This window comes from Atractosteus spatula, chromosome 12 (genome assembly GCF_055471065.1).
Source record: "Atractosteus spatula isolate fAtrSpa1 chromosome 12, fAtrSpa1.hap1, whole genome shotgun sequence".
NCBI classification, from domain to species: domain Eukaryota; kingdom Metazoa; phylum Chordata; class Actinopteri; order Semionotiformes; family Lepisosteidae; genus Atractosteus; species Atractosteus spatula.
In genome coordinates, this window is record NC_142717.1 from 45,214,430 (window position 1) to 45,231,547 (window position 17,118).

The window sequence follows — 17,118 nt, forward strand, 5'->3', positions numbered from 1 at the left end:
ACTGCCACATTTTTTCAGTGGTACATGATGACAGTGGAACTGGGTTGAAAGCCATCAAAAGGGCTTTAAGTTTAAGTCATTGAGGCTTTTTTGCGAAACAGTTAACAATTTAAAATTCAAATAATACTCTAACCAAAACCAGCAAAGGATATTCGGTTAAAAAATGCACTACCATAGAAATGTCAGTGAAACATTCACAGAGAAGGAAAGACAAGATATCTAAAAAAGGCTTTAAACCAGCACATGACTCAGTCTTCTAGTACTAACAGATACATGCTTGATAGCCCAGTACAAAAGACAGTGTCTGGCAACACTGTAAGAAAGGCATGCCAAGCCAAGGGGAAATGCAGTCAGTTGTCAGCTTTGCGGAAAGGAAGCTTGGCTGTAATAAGAACGTCTAGATTTAGATTGATCTAATTATACTGCAGATAAAATGTAACACCCAGTGATAACAATAAGATACAGTATTATAAAAACTGGATACAGGGACACTGTAACACAGTCCTGGGATGGGTTACAGGTGATTTCTGTATGGTGTCAAAGAGCTCCCCTCATCACACAAAGGTGTAGCACGTTCTGTTTGTGGACTTAATTAAGAATAATTTAAATTCATTGTATTAGGTATGCAGTACATTTCCAAAGCTTTCAGCGGATTTTCCCAGTGGACAAAAACTGTCAGATTTGTCCAATGCACTAAGAAGACCTCATTCAGAATACTTTGTGCAATTATTATCACCATGCTATAGAAAACTCCCTGCGATGGACTGGGGTTCCACCCAGGGTATTTGCTTGTAGATATCCTGCCTTGTGCCTGTTGCTTGCCGGGATAGGCTCTGGCTCCCTTGTGATCCTGTCCTGGATAAAGCAGTTAGAAAATGGATGAAAAGATATTGCAATTCTGTTATCAATGCAGCGAAGAGCAACCAGAAATATTCCTATGATTAAAGGAATGTCCTACACTGACATTCTGTTCTTTTTAGTCAAGAACAGAGAAGACTGCAAAGGGACTGGATCCAAACACTAAAAAAATATTGAAAGGCATTGACAAAGTAACTTTTGTTACAACACTGCATTTATACATATTGTATACATATACTTCGGTCTCAATCCGATTATAATTGGATTTACACTAAATACTGTATGCTAAATAAACCACCTATTTTAATAAGCAGACAGATATACCTGTACAGTATATTCACATACACAAGGACATAATTATGCAAGATCTAAAAAGTGTACTATTTGTTGTATGCTAGCTGCGCTTCTCTCGTGACAGCATAACAATATTTTTTTACAATAGGATGTTTTTCTGGCGAGAGCGACACGCAGTACACTATATCTCTCAGTGTTGTACCAGACACACTGCAGCCACAGGCACAAGAGCTAAAAATAGAGATGCAGGTTCTCTGCATGTGGCTGGGGGACAGGTCATATTATGTGGAAAGATAGAAAAAATTTAAAGGTACAGTGGTTGGACAAATATAGTGGGTCTCTCTTTTCAGTCTGCTGACCATAAAGTTTAAGCAGAAGCGAAATGTGTCACAGGACTGAGCTCCTCATACAGGTTTGTTTCTCCACCCACGTCTGTTTCTCTCGGATTTGTCTGACCTAGTCTGAATTTTCAAGCTCACAATTTATATAACTCAGGTTTATTTCCACCTACAGGGGATTCTTATAAAACTAGAGGCTACATTATGCTTTGATACCACATCCTGTAGTTCTAAATTTACAGATAAATTAAAATAAGATTATGTACTTCTGCCCCTTGCTGGGTATTTGGTTTAAAAAGCATTCGGAGCGAAAAATATTTCCACAGTTAATGCTGAGTGATTTATGTAAAACTGTAAAACCTTGTAGTTTCTTAAGATACAGAGTTGCCTATTGCTTTTTAAGGCAGTCATCTGCTTTACTAAAATATACTGTTGAACATTCATGAATGTCAATACTGAAATTGATTGACTGATATATTTCCTTCTGTTGTTCAGTCATTACCTTCTTAATGAGAGTTTGCTGGGAATCTTCTCAGAATGGATATCGGGGATATTCTACAGGGAATGTCAGGGGGCCGACTATGTGCATATAGGTACACAGGGTTTTTCCAAAATTCCCAAATTGTGGAAAACTGGCTTGCCAGCTATCCTCTGTCAGAGGGCCTGCCAGTGCAATAATCCCATTGGATGCAGAACACATTTCTATTTTTAGTTGTTGATTATAGTGAGCGCTAAAAACGTTGACTGCTGGTCAAGCTCAGTTTTACTCCTTCTCAGCTTGCAAACAGCACAGTAGTTAGTGGATTCACTGGACTTATAAAATCTTCACATAGTAACTAAGAAACCAGATCCATTCCTCATTGCTGGCGTTATTCTTAGTGACAAATCACTCACCTAAACTTAACTCCCAACTGCAGAACTCTCTAGTCTATAGGATATTAAAGACAGTCAACTCCCCCACAAGTCTGCTAATGTTATCGACATGTAAAGTACTCTCAAACAATTAGATCTTATTAATTCTAATAGACCAATTAGAATAAGAAGCTGAAGTTCAAATTCTGAACCTTATGGTCTGCAGTGTGGCTTAAGTTGCTGTTATGGTTTCGTGTGATCATGCAACTTCTTCATGTAAAAGAATGTGATTTCAAAGGCTTTAAAACCAGAGAAACAGATGTCAACATCTGCACTAACCTGAACTGGTATCCACAACATCTGCCTGTCGATTGCATCACCTGTGCAAAAACTGTCACAGCATTCCCTGCCCTGAAGGGCGCTCTGTAGAGCTGTAAGGTGTCGCTGTCAACTTCTTTGCTGCCTTTAACTAGAGTTTGCATGAAGGAGCCATTTTACTGCTTGCCTGCTACAGTTATGTCCTGCTGCAGGGAATCAGGCTTGGGCAGCCCTCTGCAGAAAAGAAGTTTTCTACCGACAAGAAGACACACTGTGGCAGGGTTTTGGAAAGACACAGGACCCCATGGGATTATTCTCTCTGCCATGCCTGCGGAAATTTCAGCACAATGCGGACTTCCCCTGCTGTAGGTTTCTCAGCATGAAGATGTTTTTTTAATGCCCCTGTCTTAAACCAGAGCATCCCACCCATACAACAGCTTTAGAAAGACGACACACGGCAAACATAGAAACTGTTGTGTGTGATCACGGAAGGTCTTGACTGAGGTTTGGGAGGGAAAATGACCGATAAAACCAATCTGACCAGCCGCTTTAAATCACCTTCGCTGCATACAGTGTATAACTCAGAAACATTGATCCCTCCTCCACCTTTGCAGCTGCCCCTTGGTCACTCCTTTCTCCAGATGAGGGTTGAGCCTCGTGGTCCTGTGGCCAGGAAGCTGCCTCTACACCCAGCAGATGCAGCCAAAACCTATTCTTCTTAAACACTCAGTATGCATTTATAATGCATTTATTCTGTGGATGTCCAGATTATTCCTCATGAAATGGGAAATGGCCAATATTTAGATTTAAAAAGTAAGGATTAGAGTCTCCAATCTTGCGTCTGAAGGTTTGTTGTCAAATCAAGGATACTTGATTATGAGTTAGTCTTTGTATTGGGTGGCTCTTACTAAGATTTTGTATTGACTGCATAGGCAAAAAAAACAAACAAACATGAATTAGTTCACATTTAGAGCTAAACATTCAGATCTTACTGAGCATTGCTACCTCTTCGACCTCCATTGTTGAATTGTACAGAAAAATGAGTGAAGAAATAAGATTCAAAAATTGAATCCCTGTCCAGCTTGTTTTCTGACATGGTCAAATCCAGATGAGTCACCAACACCTGACATATGCAGAGTTGACAGCAGTAGAGGGAAGGTTCATTGGGTCAGACAGCATCAATGTTACAAAACAAACTGTTATTCTGATTAGCTGACATGTGCCTTATATTGGCCAAGTTCAAAATGTAAAGGAAATCAGAGTGCAAAATCACCCATGAAGCAATCAAACGGTGTTCCTACCATCATTTAACAGTAAATAGTGAAATTGTGAAATGCAGTGCAACCTTTTTGGGATGTGATTTCTGAATATTTATTAAAAAGGGGAGATAAATGGTACATATTGGACTGTGGAGATCTGAACAGAGGTGTTGACCCACCAGAATCTGGTATTTGTCTGCTATGTTTGTGTTTTGGGACCTTTGTGTTCTCATAGCACAAGGAAAATTGACTTAATATGTTTTCTCAGCTGCATATACAGTACAGTACTTATACAGTACCTATATTCAATTGAACATCATGTGTGATGGGCAATGCTAGCTTTCCTTCTGGCTTGATCCCAGGGGTCCTTGTGATTCCTAGTTATATACAGTATATGATCTTTAAGGAACAGAAAAAATGGAATATTCAAAACAGCTGTGGTTTTCACGGCACTGTTGTCAAACCCACACAGGCATGCGCTATAAAGTCTTCCCCCACCTCTCCAAATGGCCCTCGCACTGCAAAACAGGAATGCCCCCCGAATCCTTTTTCCCTTTTCTCATTTCCTTAACTGCCAAGACCTGGATAAAACAGCAGGAAGAGAAGGGAACAGCGCAGCTTCAGGCTCTGTGCTGCCTGCAGTCCGGCCGCCTGAAAGACAGAGACAGACAGCTGTGTTTGCAGTGGTATTTTTACATGCATTAATGCCCCTCCAATCCCCTTGCCATGCCTGACCTATTTTTGGCTCAGGCTGGCCATTGTTCTATTTTTGTCTCCTGTGGGCCACGCTGTTGTTGATTCATATGTAAATGAGTTGTCACTTGCTTCAGCCAACTTCTCAGTAAGGAGAGAGTAAACAGGGGAAGAGCACGCTTATCGGAGCTGTAGCTGCCTTGACTTAATCCTCAGAGAAGCCTTCGGGTACCTGGAAACACTATTTCAGTTTTAAAAAAAGCAAAGAAAAAGATAGCAGTTCTTTCTCATCGACCTAGAGTTAGAGCTGAGAATTTTTCTTCTTCTTTTTTTTTTGGCAGCTGTCATCCGGTGGGGATCCAGAGAGCTAAAAATACACTGGCAAAATGCTCTTTTAACACTGTCTTCGTTGTGACTTTTTCGCTTTTGGTATATGCAGAGGGAGCAAGAGAAAGATAGAGGAAAGTAATTAACATACTGTGTATCCATAGAAAAAAGTAGGACTAATTCCCCTGAGACTCTGCTTGGCCAGGGACAGTCCATTGCAACTCCAAGAGCAGGGCTGTGATGAATCTTTCATGTAGCAGAAGTGAGGACTGATTGGAATATGCTGCAGACAATTTACGAGAGTGAATCGTGTTTCTCCTCAGATGGGGTTTCTGGACGAGAGCAGCTCTTGGCTCAGCACAGAATGCACAGCATGATCAGCTCAGGTAACCAGTCTCGTTCGGGGAGCCTTGTTTCTATTCAGCAGAGACCTCATTACTTGTGATAAGCAGGCGACTATGATCAGTCACTCCTTTTTGTTTCAAGGTATTTTTGCTCATATTTTTTACTGTGTGCTCAGCATGTATTGGACTGTACTCTGCAGGCTACTATGAGCAAAGCTCTGAAATTCTGTAGGTTTTGCTGCTTGTTCGGATTAAACAGTTCTAATTTGGATTTGCTCCTGGGGTATTTTTTTAAGTGAGTATGGAATTATTCTTGAATATCTTTCTTCTTTATTAGTAATAATGATAATGTGCGATATGTTGTACTAATAAGAATTTAGCATGTAAGTGTATGTTTATTTTGAATAGAAGTTTGAATCTGCTCAAAATTCATACTGTAAAGCAAGGAGGAGATTGCCTTATTATTTTTCGTTTGTAGTGACATCAACAGTTTAAGTTTCAACAAGAGGAAATGACAGAGATAATACTGTAATGAAGCAAAAGACGGATTTATGAGGCATCCAGTATGCCACAAACCATTTTTATCTTGGGTAGTGTTAGTGAATTTTTACAGTTGTATTCTGTCTGTGTTTTGTGTGATGCTCACCACTTTTAAATCGTCCCTCTGCAAACTTGTAGGCTTTCATGTGGCAAACTGTTGCCACAGAGCAACAGGATGTGCACAATGTTTCAATATAGCACTACACAATGGAGCACCATACAAACAGACCATTTCAACCATATGTGGTGACAAATCCAAAATCAATGAACGTCTTCACTCTTCAGAATGTTGTTCAAAAGGTGTGCGTTTGAATGCTTGTCTTTCATGGTAGATGAGATCACTGTGAGCAATACAATGTGCTGTATTATCGGAACATGACACATACTGCACTTGTCTTATTTTCAAGTTTGCAGTTTAATCATAAAGGTAGCTTTTACTCAATTTATCACTCCACTGAAGTGCATTTATTCAATTTGTGATGCCAAAATTGGAGCGTAAAAGAGTGCAGTGGGAGTTAGGTTTTCAAATCATGTTTGTTTTACCTGCTGTGTGGAGATGTGGCTGCACAGAGTATGTTTTTTAGCACTTGTCAATAATTCTGAGCAATATTAGCTCATTCTGTTTCCTTTTGTGGCTATTTGTTAATCTGAGCTGTTATATTATAAATGCCCCTAAGCATGTACTTTATAGCTTCACCACGACTTTTTACCACCCTGCATTAAAAAAATCTCAACTGCATGCAAGAATAAGCTTTGAACAAGAAGTGAGTCAATCTATTATTATGCTCAGGAAAAGAAAGTGCAGACTGCCCTTGACTGTAACAGTTTTCTACTTATGATGGTGAATTGGCTGAATAACCGTGCAGGAATTGTTTTTGAAAGACATAAACAAGTGGATTTACTTTTTATAAATAAATGCATCCTTTGAACTGTGTGCACAATTCGAGCTTACTACTTATTCTGTGGGTCAGCTATTCTTAGGCTTGTTATTTTCTGCTTATGGCATTAGAGTTCTAAGATTAACTGGTTAGGCGTTATCATTCCATCTGAGCTACCTCCTAATATAACTGTACACCGGAACAGTTATTTATAGTCACTGTGTGTTCTGTCATTTTTTCAGTTTTATTTTTAGCTGTTTAAATTAAGAAGAGCAATGTTGTCTGAAACCACAGACTCTTACCACAAGCCCGGGTAATGTGATACCTCCCTATCAGACCTGAATCAGTTAGAGCATGAAGCTTCGGCCAGGGTGCAGATTCGCCCTGTTTAGTGGGTTTGTCTTGAGGTAAATGTTTGGAGCTGGCTACCTGTGACTCTTCCGTCGCTAAACGTTAAGTGTTTAGTCCTAGGTTATAAATAGTAAGATAAAATGTGCTTGTTTGAAACAATGCAACTGAATATCCCTGCCTGCTTTGTTTTTCCAAGGCACAGGAACAGGAAATACGCTTTTGATGTATTTTCAAAAATAAATGAAATCTTGCCTGCATAAAGCAAGCAGGCACCCCTGATGTCTGCATGGATTTCCACATATAAAAATGCTGAAGGTTTGATGTAGGTGAAGGTACCTTTCACCTGCACTTCACAGCTGACATCCAGAGAAAGACCGATGGCTATTTCTGAGCTTATTTTAATCATGGAAGAAGCAAAATATTCCGGGAGAGACTAAAAAGGCAGTGCATGAGCTTTATCTGGGTATTCTGTACATTCTTTCAAAATCTAAAACCAATTGTAGAGCACAATAGGAAAGAGAAAGGGAATATCATAAACATGGCCACTAAGACATGACTTTCTGTGTGGTGGAGCGGTGGCTCTGTGGCCAAGGATCTGCGCCTGTGGCTGGAAGGTTACTTGTCCAAATCCTGCGACCTGGCAGAGGAATCCTACTCTGTTGGGCCCCTGAGCAAGGCCCTGAACCCCAACTGCTCCAGGGGTGCTGTACAATGGCTGACCCTGCGCTCTGACCACAAGCTTCTCTCACTGTCTGTGTGTCTCATGGAGAGGAAGCTGGGGTATTTGGAAAGACAAATTCCTAATGCGAGAAATTGTATAGGGACAATAAAGTGATCTTATCTTAAATTAACCATCATGCTGACATTCAATAATGCTGAAAAAACTGGATTCTTCCTTTAGTAGAGAAGAAATAAAAAGTTCAGGCTGTGGAGTGATCTCCAGGCATCACCCACTTCAGGTGTTTAACATATTGGTGAAAAGCACAGTAGCAATATACTGGGATATAAGTTTGGAGGTTCTGGCCCAGAGATATGAGTGACACCTACTGGTCCACCAACACCCATTTACCGCAGCAAGATGGTTGTAAAGTTATCAATGATAAGTACCACCCAAACCCTCAGGAACAGATTAAAGAGTCCATCTGAGATCCTTTTAAGAGTTGTCACTGAGTTTTAGTCTGCACAAAGAGATCTAGGAAATTATATGAACATTGGTTATTAGGGCTCACTTTCCAGGCTCTGTAGTGTGGGACACGTTTGTCTTAGAACATACAGTTTGTGTTTTGACACTCCTCAGAATCCCATGTGGTCATATTAAGGGAATCTTTTGGGCTTGAACATATCGTTCAACATTTTAAGTATGCTTGACAGAGTATATACCTTTTTAAAACTACATTAAAAGCAGTGTTTACAATACATTTCAGGTATCCTGCAGTATTGGCAATTATGATAAGACCCAGAAACTAACTATTTTAAATAATATTTTTCTTACATTTATCCAAAATAATAGTACTTTAAAAGAGTATTTATGTATTCCAGAGTATTGTTGGTATACTTTATCCCATTGCCCCATTAACTAATTGTTATTAATTATGTTTTACATTTTTCAATTTTTAAAGATTGCATATCCTTTAGTTTGTCACATTCAGATGTTTCATTTGTGTTGAAATATGTATGATTTTGAAAAAGCATAGTAATGGTTTTTGGGGTTGGAACTAAGAATAATACCTTTAAAGATCAGAATCCGAACATTGTAGTTACCAGATATACTAATTTAACATTAAATAAACTAAAGTACGTTTAAGGTTTGGTGTCAATAACATCAAAGGTTGTCAAAAGGTTTCAAGAAATGAACAAGTATTCATTAAAATGGTGCTCATAATCTAATCTCAATAAGAGACAATTGAATTTTTTTTAAAAGGAATTAATTAGCTCCAGCTCTTTCATGTACCTGAGGTATAAATGATATTCTTCCTGCTATATAACAATAGACCCCTTTATAAGAGATAAATAGGGAACTCATTATTTTCACCTGTTACACTCCAGCCTCAAGGAACCTTTTGTTGTGCCCTGCTTTTATGTTTACACGAATAGCATGAAGTGCTTCTTACTTTACCCAAAAGAAGAAAGGAGAGTAGATCTGTTTTGATTGGAGCAATGGGGGTGATGTTTTCTTTCTTTTATCAATCTTCTTTTAACTACTAATCTTTACAAAACACATAACAATGAACATCTGAATGCTGTGGCTCTTGTGAGACTGTATCTACAGTACAGTGATCCTACAGCAGTTGTCACTGGTATTTTCTACCTTCTGGAGCTGCTGAATTCATCTTCTTCGCACATTGAAAACATGTAGTAAACATGAAAACATTTCATAACTTCGCAGTGCTTTGGGAAATAGTAGTTAAAATGTAGTTAAAACCTCGATAGAACTAAGGTGGTGTAATGATTGCTTCTTTACCGCAATCAAGCTAACATGCAAAGGTAAATCTTTCTTGTTATATACTGTACATACATCAAAATTCAGAAGTGAAGTAATGGTTATGGAGGTGCATATGTCTTTGTGATATAACCTGTGTATACGGTCACGAGCTTAAATAAATCAGAGCTGTATCTGTTTAGAATTCAGCATGGGCTCCAACTGCTGTTTTGATGTTTGTGATAGTGGGCCACTGAACTCCAGAAAGGTAAGGGATATAAACAGGGGTTTTCAGATTGTTAAGGGCATGAGGAGACAATTCCCTTCAAGAGCTCTAACGGCTGTGCTCTTTCATCAAATGGTTTTGTCTGAATTGAGATTTATAACTTGTAGTCTGCCATCAGATAAGTAAACACTAAATGTATTTTAGATTGCATTAGGTTGAAGCTTTAATGGAAAATGTTCAGAATGATGTAAGTGACAAATGGGTATAATATCATCTGTCCAGTCAAATCGTTTTCATTTGGAACTCAACAGCAATACAGTGATAACTGTTTAGCTCTATGGCCAACACGTTACCACATTAGGTATTAAACGCGCGTTTAAATGGTAATTGGTCACTGGGATCGTGCTGGTTAATTTGACCAAGCACACAGTGTAGGGATCACTGTGAAATTCTGATCTGTCACTGGTTGACTCGCTGATCAGCTAAAGGTCTCTGGCCCTTCTGTGAATTTACTTTTTGTCTTATCTAAGCTTCCTTGAGCTGGAAGGCGACCTGCCGCATCCACAAGTTCTATGATTGTTCAGCTTGACAGCAAGAGAACAGTCTTACAGGAGCACACTTTTTAAAAACTTGATCCTTTATTTCACCAGAAATACTCAGTCAGTTGAGAGCAGACCCTCATTTACACTAACCAGGAGGCCCATTTATACAACAGGGCATATACTGGAGTGATTTGACTGAAGGTCTTTGCTTATGGGCACAACATGAGCCACCCCACTTGGGATTCGAACCCATGGCCTTCTGGTACAGAGTCCTAACAACTACTCCAGATTGCTGCTGCTGCTTGGAACCCGGTGATTAAAATGTTTTGAAGAAACATTCAAAAGTTTCGTCATTCATATCTAGTTTTTTTTTGAAAAACAAAAAAAATACAAGACATAATAATCTAAGAGTAATAATGGAAGACCAAAGACCAACACCAGAAGCCCGGATTGTAAGGATTAAAGTTAATACGAGTTCCCGGCTAGATTTCAAGCCGACACCGCCATCATCCAGAGTGCTCCAGCCATTAACAACCTTGGGAACCACATAATCCTCAGAGAAAACGGCAACAGCAAAGTGAGGTCCTGAACGGGTTTCACCCTATCGTAGCTGACCATCCTGCTCCTGAACGCCCGGCCCTTGTAAGAGCATCACACAGTCAACGAGTCGTGCGTCAGTGAAATTAGAGAGAAGAGGAAAGAAAAGTAAAAACCTTGAAAGAAACAGGAAAACAAATGTGTACGCGTCTCCAGTGGCTACAGAACAGTGTCCACTGTGATCTCGTGGCTTAAAGAAGCCATCTTCACCTCTCGCCCATCACCAGACGTCTCGTCCGGACCAAACGCACTGGATGAACCTTGTGGCGTCCTCGAGCTGTGAGGACTTGCTACAAAACACGGGCAGCAGTGTTTGTTCACCACAGCCTGACCTGCTAAACCGAATATGTGGTCTCGCAGCATCGTAGTACCACTGTTTAATGAAAGAAGAGTATGTATTTTGTGATCTCCTTGAACTTTCGTCTCAATAGTAAAATGAAAGAGGACAGCCCAGAAAACGTCTGTTAATCCATGGTGAGTGCTGGCCAAGAGGTCCAACGTTGCACGTATTCAGCTGTCCTTTTTCACAGGACCTCTCTCGTTTCCTCCCCCTCTGTCGAGGCCCGGCCCTTGCTCCATGGCATCCAGCACAGGGAAGAGGAAAGAGGAAGGCAGAAATAATGGGATCTGCACAGGCATTTACAGTATGTGGATGTTACTCCCCTGATGTGAAAGGGTGGGAGTTCTGCATTTCGGAAATCCAAAACTGGCACAGAAGTCCCCCCGAAGTGAGGCAAGGAGGCCGGTGCCCAGAGCAGCTCGAGTCAGATGCCGGTACGCGCCGGGCAGCTGCGGAGAAGGCAGGAAACGCTGGGCGATGTGTGAAACACAACAGGCAGAAAAACATTTCACCCTGCCGACCTGAAGCTCGACACTTCAGCTGCAAGTGGGGCCTAGACATCGGGATCCCCTGTTTTTTTAGCATATTATTGTTAAAGCGGGGGTGTTTGTGAAATTATTATAGGAGTGCTCTGACACAGTGCTAAAACAACTATTGAGTTTCGTCCCAGAATCCACAAACAAACATACAGTATCTGTTAATTATGGCTCAGTTGATTAAACAGTTGGCATTTGATGACCTATCCAAACAAAAGAACTGGTGTTTGATCTGAAAAGCTGTCCATGCTGTATTATGAATACATTTAAGGCTGGAACCCCCAGTAGTTAGGAAAAGCTGGTGTTTATGATGATTGAACAGTAAAAATAATCATCATCATCATCATCATATTAAGAAGAAGACATTATTTAAACTAAACTAATTCTACTGTTATTAGAAAAAATCCCATTACCTTTTTTAGATTGACAACTCATTATACTATTATTATCTCCATTGTGACATATATTTTTGGTTCTGGTGACTAATAATGAAAACACATTTCCACTTATTATCTTCCTAAACTCAATTTAGCTGTTGGCCTATCACAGGGCACCTTGTGGAAAAGTTTCCTGTAAGTTTTGTTTTTTCATGTTTTATCTTGCATAGAAGCCTTGCAAATACATCTGACATTTCTAACATGTACTGTATGCAGCTATAGCCTTACTGTTCTACTCTTTAGCAAGAATAACTGTCGTGTTTCCTGGATATAGAAGGAAAAGTGTAACTAACTGAGACCATGCGAGCAAAAGACAGTGAACAGTGAGACTGTTGTAGCTCAGAAGAAAATAGATAGAAATCTTAGCATCTCACAGTATACTCAAGAGGATAATAGAACCACAAGAAAACCACACAGATAAATAATGAAAATATCACTAATTCCCTACCTCTCGAACAAGATCTGTCTATTTGTTTTTGTCATGGAATCACCAACAGAAATCTCTGCACTGCATTAAGCTGTCTGTGTCTTGCATTCAAATCCTGTGTGACAATTCATAGATTTATCTTTGTCAACCCACTGCTATAGAAAGTAGGAAAAATATTGCTAGATTTTAATTAGTATCTGCTCATTGTACTTCCTCTTTTTACGCCATTGAAGAGAGTGGTGAAGGTGCTGAAATATCAGTGGTACTAGCAAAATTAAGATTTTTTAACTTGTCTGCAAGCAACTGAGTAGCTAGATGTTAAAAAGAACAAATATATATACTGTATATTTACAATGGAAGCAACATGAATGTAATTACAAATCAGAGAACTAAACGGTGCCTGTCTTTTAAATTAAATTAGCTTCATGTCCCAGGCTGCTGTTGAATTTGAGCTGGAATTGGTCATTTGTACTCTTCAGTAAAAGGTATTGAGTGTGACATTTAAAAAAAAAAAGCTGTTTTTTTTTTAATTAAAAAAACATAACTTAGTAAGATCCTTAGCAGTGTGTGATGCATATCAAGATGCTTTGTCTGGTAGTGGTGCAAGATGTGTCGTTTGTAAACTTTTTACACACCCAGAACTCCAGCGAGTGAGACAGCATCTCTGCCACCTTCGCAGGCAGTTTGCGTGCCAACTGAGAGAGGAGAGCTCACGGGTGGTTGTGTGTCAACCCCTCTTGAGGTATTCCATGAAAGCCCTGTGACACCAGCTTGTCTGAAGCGTTAACTCGAGCCTCACGCAGAGGAACTTTGCTTTTTGGTAACGGATACCCATAGATTGGGCACTTCAGCCTGGCTGTGCTGACATGTCTCAGGTTTAAAAATAAAACCATGTTTCCTGCTTTAGATGAGCCAGCTGCCTGAAATAGCCGAGGGCTCTTAAATGAGGGAAACAGCGTTAAAAGTAAGAAGCGTTTTGTCGTTTGATTAAATAATAAGTAGTTGTCCACTTTCCCTTGAAGTTTCTGAATTTCAAACTTGGCTTCTAAAAATATGACAATGGAGCAAAAGGGACTAAGATTAAAAGTGGATGATTTTTTTACTTTTAATCGGGTAGCTTTTACAGTGTTTGTAGGATAAGGTGTCAACAAACATTTGCCAGTAAAACGAAAACTGCAGTTTATTCCGACTATATTTTAATGCAGGCTTTCGCATGTAAACTGCAGTTTTTGCATGTGTTTGGTCTTTTCATTGACAGTTTTGTGCAAATTCCAATTTAAAATTCAGATATTGTTAAATTTGCTTGTTCAGCCTAACATTGATTACCGTCTGTCCGTAGCTGAAGTGAAGTTTTCTAGGTCATAGTCCAGTTGAAAAATGTCTACAGTCCTATCAAAGCTCGGTAGGCAATACTTTTTTCTTATATGATTCTATAATTAATAACAGACTCTTTTTCCAGAGTAAGATGTGACACCAAGTTTCTCCCACTGAAAGCATCAAATGCATTTTGGCACTTGTGTGTTGCCTGATGGGTTATTAGAGAGTGCGATTTCGGCATTGAACTGAGTGACTGTCACTGTGTAGTGCGAAAAGAAAGCTTTGCTAGATGTTGGCTGTTAAACAACTTATTTTTGTCTGATTAAAAGGCATTGGGCAGATATTCCTCAATGTACGAGGGCATGTTTATCCAAATGCAGTGACAAGCATAGTCCTTTGATTTCATACCTCTTATAAATATTCAACAGTTGTGTATAGGCCTCAGGTTTTTCAGGAAAGGAGTTAGGAATCTCCAGACTTCAGAGACAAACTGGATTTTCAAAGTTCCATTCACTTTCTTGGTATTTCCTTTACAGTACATATTAACACACATACAGTCTTCACATACAGCACGGGGTATTAGGGGAAAATTACTGTTTACAAAGATTCCTGCATACTATATAGTTGCATATACAGTATATATGTATTATATCAGGAACTAGCATTATTTTAATTATTTATTATGTCCAGATGTTACCCTCGTATTTTCTTCAGAACATTTGACTTGTCAAAAAGCTATAAAGCTGAAGAGCTGATAGGGTCTTTAGCTGCTGCTGTAGACTGTGATGCTTTCAGACATTGACATGGGACCTTAATGGCCAACTAGTGAGGATCCCTTCAATGTCTTCTGCTGTACAGTCTCACACAACAGGAGTCTTGACATAAGAACAAAAAGTTACTCGCACAGCTGGGCCTCTTTAATACGATTGGTGGCTAATTGATCCCAGGATCTCATCCAGGCATTTCTTGAAGGAAACCAAGTATCAGCTTTAACACAAAGACGAGGTCGCTTGTTCCAGACACCCACTGCCATCTGTGTAAAAAAGTGCTTCCTCTTTTGTGCTAAAAGCTTGAAATGGTCATCCCCTTAGTCTCTATGTGTGTCTTCAGGTCTGTGCTACACTGCTGATCCTACAGTCTATAGTATTGACTTTGTTGATGCCTTTGAGGATTTGAATACTTGAATCTCGTCCCTAAAAGCACTAAAAATATTTAGTTCTTTTAGCCTGTCCGAGTAGGACATTCCTTTGAGACCAGCAGTATATCTGGCCACTGTACTCTGGACTACTTCCAGAACAGCAATATGTTTTTTGTAATGTGGAAAATAGTACGCAATATTCTAAATGAGGTCTTACTGGTGTATTGTGAAATTTTCACATGACACCCCTTGATTTCAATTTTTTTCTTATAACTGTACTGTATACCCTAATACTTTGCCCTTGTATTTCTTCCCTACATTGTCTAGAAAGACAGAAATAATGTCTAAAATAAACACAATCATTTTTTGTAAGTAGTGGCTTGCTAGTTATTCTTATGCCTTATTTTATTTATACTCAAAAATCATTTGGTATTTTGGCAAAATGATTTTGACTTGGAAAGCAAAGATTTTGAATTTTTTCTCATGTCTTTTTTCCACTCTGAATATGCAGAATGAGGTTTTCTTAAACAAACTGAAACTGTTATGTGTAAAATAGATACAAAAACATGCACTGCTCCAGTTTGTGAATCTTTTTAAAGCATTGCATGAGAAGGTTTTTCTAAAGCTAAATATAAACCACTTTCTCTAAATAGTGAATTGCAGGGTAAATGTATTTTAAATGCCTGTGAAATGATTATGACCATTCTTTTACTTTCATACTGTAGCTGTGGTTGCTGACAGTTACAGCTCACATCCAGTTCAATCCTGATTATTGAATTTTATGTATAGTAGACTGTGTAAATGCAATTGTGTTTAATTAAAAAATGGTTTGAAAATGAAACACCTAACAAGGTTCTGTTAAATTTTTAGTGTGCTCTTGCAAAAAAAAAATCAGGAAAATAAACTTGTCACAATGTGTATTTTAACATGCTAAAGTAAAAAAGTAAACAAGAATGTCAAGACCATTTCAGTGGTTTTTGTATTTTGTATTATTTTTAGTAGTCAGCTACTCTACTTGGACTTGCCATGATGAATCACATGGTTATGGCTGATTTAAAGACTTCCTATGGTAATGAATTTGCTCATCTTGAACAATGCTATTTGTTAAAAGAAACATTTTACTTGTGGATGACTTTATTACTTCAGTTGTCCCTTTGCAAAGCTCCCCTCAGATTGGGAAGTAATTTGGCACAGAGCCACACTCCTGAAACACTGTGGATACTCCACCAAGTTCTGGAATTCTGCTTTCTGCTTTCTGTCTGGTTGTCAGCCTTAAATGGAATCGGCTATCCTCTGTTCCGCGTTGGAAGATGGGATTTCTAGGCCTCATGAAGAAATTATGGGCCAGTAAACAGCATCCTCTGCTGAATAGTGTTTGCCACAGGGAAACAATGACTGGTAGCTCAGGACCACAGGCTAGGAGTATCTTTGGGAATTGAAGACAGTATTTACTGTGTAGGTGTATAAACGCAGGCGTTTCCAGTCATTTTGAAAGACTTTAGGTTTCTTGCAGGTAAATTGTTCCTCAACCCAGTCTGTTCAGCAGGAAATCATGCAGAGCATTAAGAGGTTTCCTGTGGCACACCCAGAGATTTTGCTTCAGATACCGAGAGGCATGAGAGTCAGAGTCCAGGTGGAATCTTGAATAAGGAAGCCAGGTTCATTGCAGTTAACCTGTAATCCTTGCAGGTGTGATTTACAACTTGATTAGTTTGATTACTGCAGTTTCTGTACAAACTGGAATATACTGTTGGTGATCACTCATAGCTTAATTGCTAATTACACTTTAGTTTCAATAAAATGGTTGATTAGTGACTCCATATCCTCGTTGTACAGGATTAGTATAAATTAGTTGTACAGTACATTTGGCGATGCAGTAGGTTATGTCAAGAGGTATATCTGTGTTAAATTCTATATGAATATTCAGGGAAATGTTTTTACAGTTACTTAAGACCTGACTCATGGCCATCCGAGATTCTGTACTCGCTTGTTAAAGCGTCTCGTAGTGGAAATACGAGAAACAGCTAACATATCAGCTTTGATTGTAAGTACTAATGCTAGGAGTCAATGCTAATTTTAAAATCAAT

General features: G+C 39.1%; 1 protein-coding gene across 7 annotated transcripts in view; it reads left to right on the forward strand.

The window, feature by feature from the left end:
- LOC148823179 (histone deacetylase 9) overlaps positions 1-17,118 on the forward strand; it is a 178,701-nt gene that overhangs the window by 59,991 nt on the left and 101,592 nt on the right. For 3 of the 7 annotated variants that reach the window (XM_088928539.1, XM_088928542.1, XM_088928544.1), the window contains one exon: positions 5,263-5,325. The exons of 2 other annotated variants lie outside the window; for them this stretch is intronic. In XM_088928539.1, coding sequence (XP_088784665.1) covers positions 5,263-5,325 — 63 coding nt within the window. Of the gene's footprint in view, positions 1-4,764; positions 4,841-5,262; positions 5,426-17,118 lie in introns of those variants that run through there. 2 more of the 7 variants (XM_088928541.1, XM_088928540.1) reach the window with 2 other exon arrangements.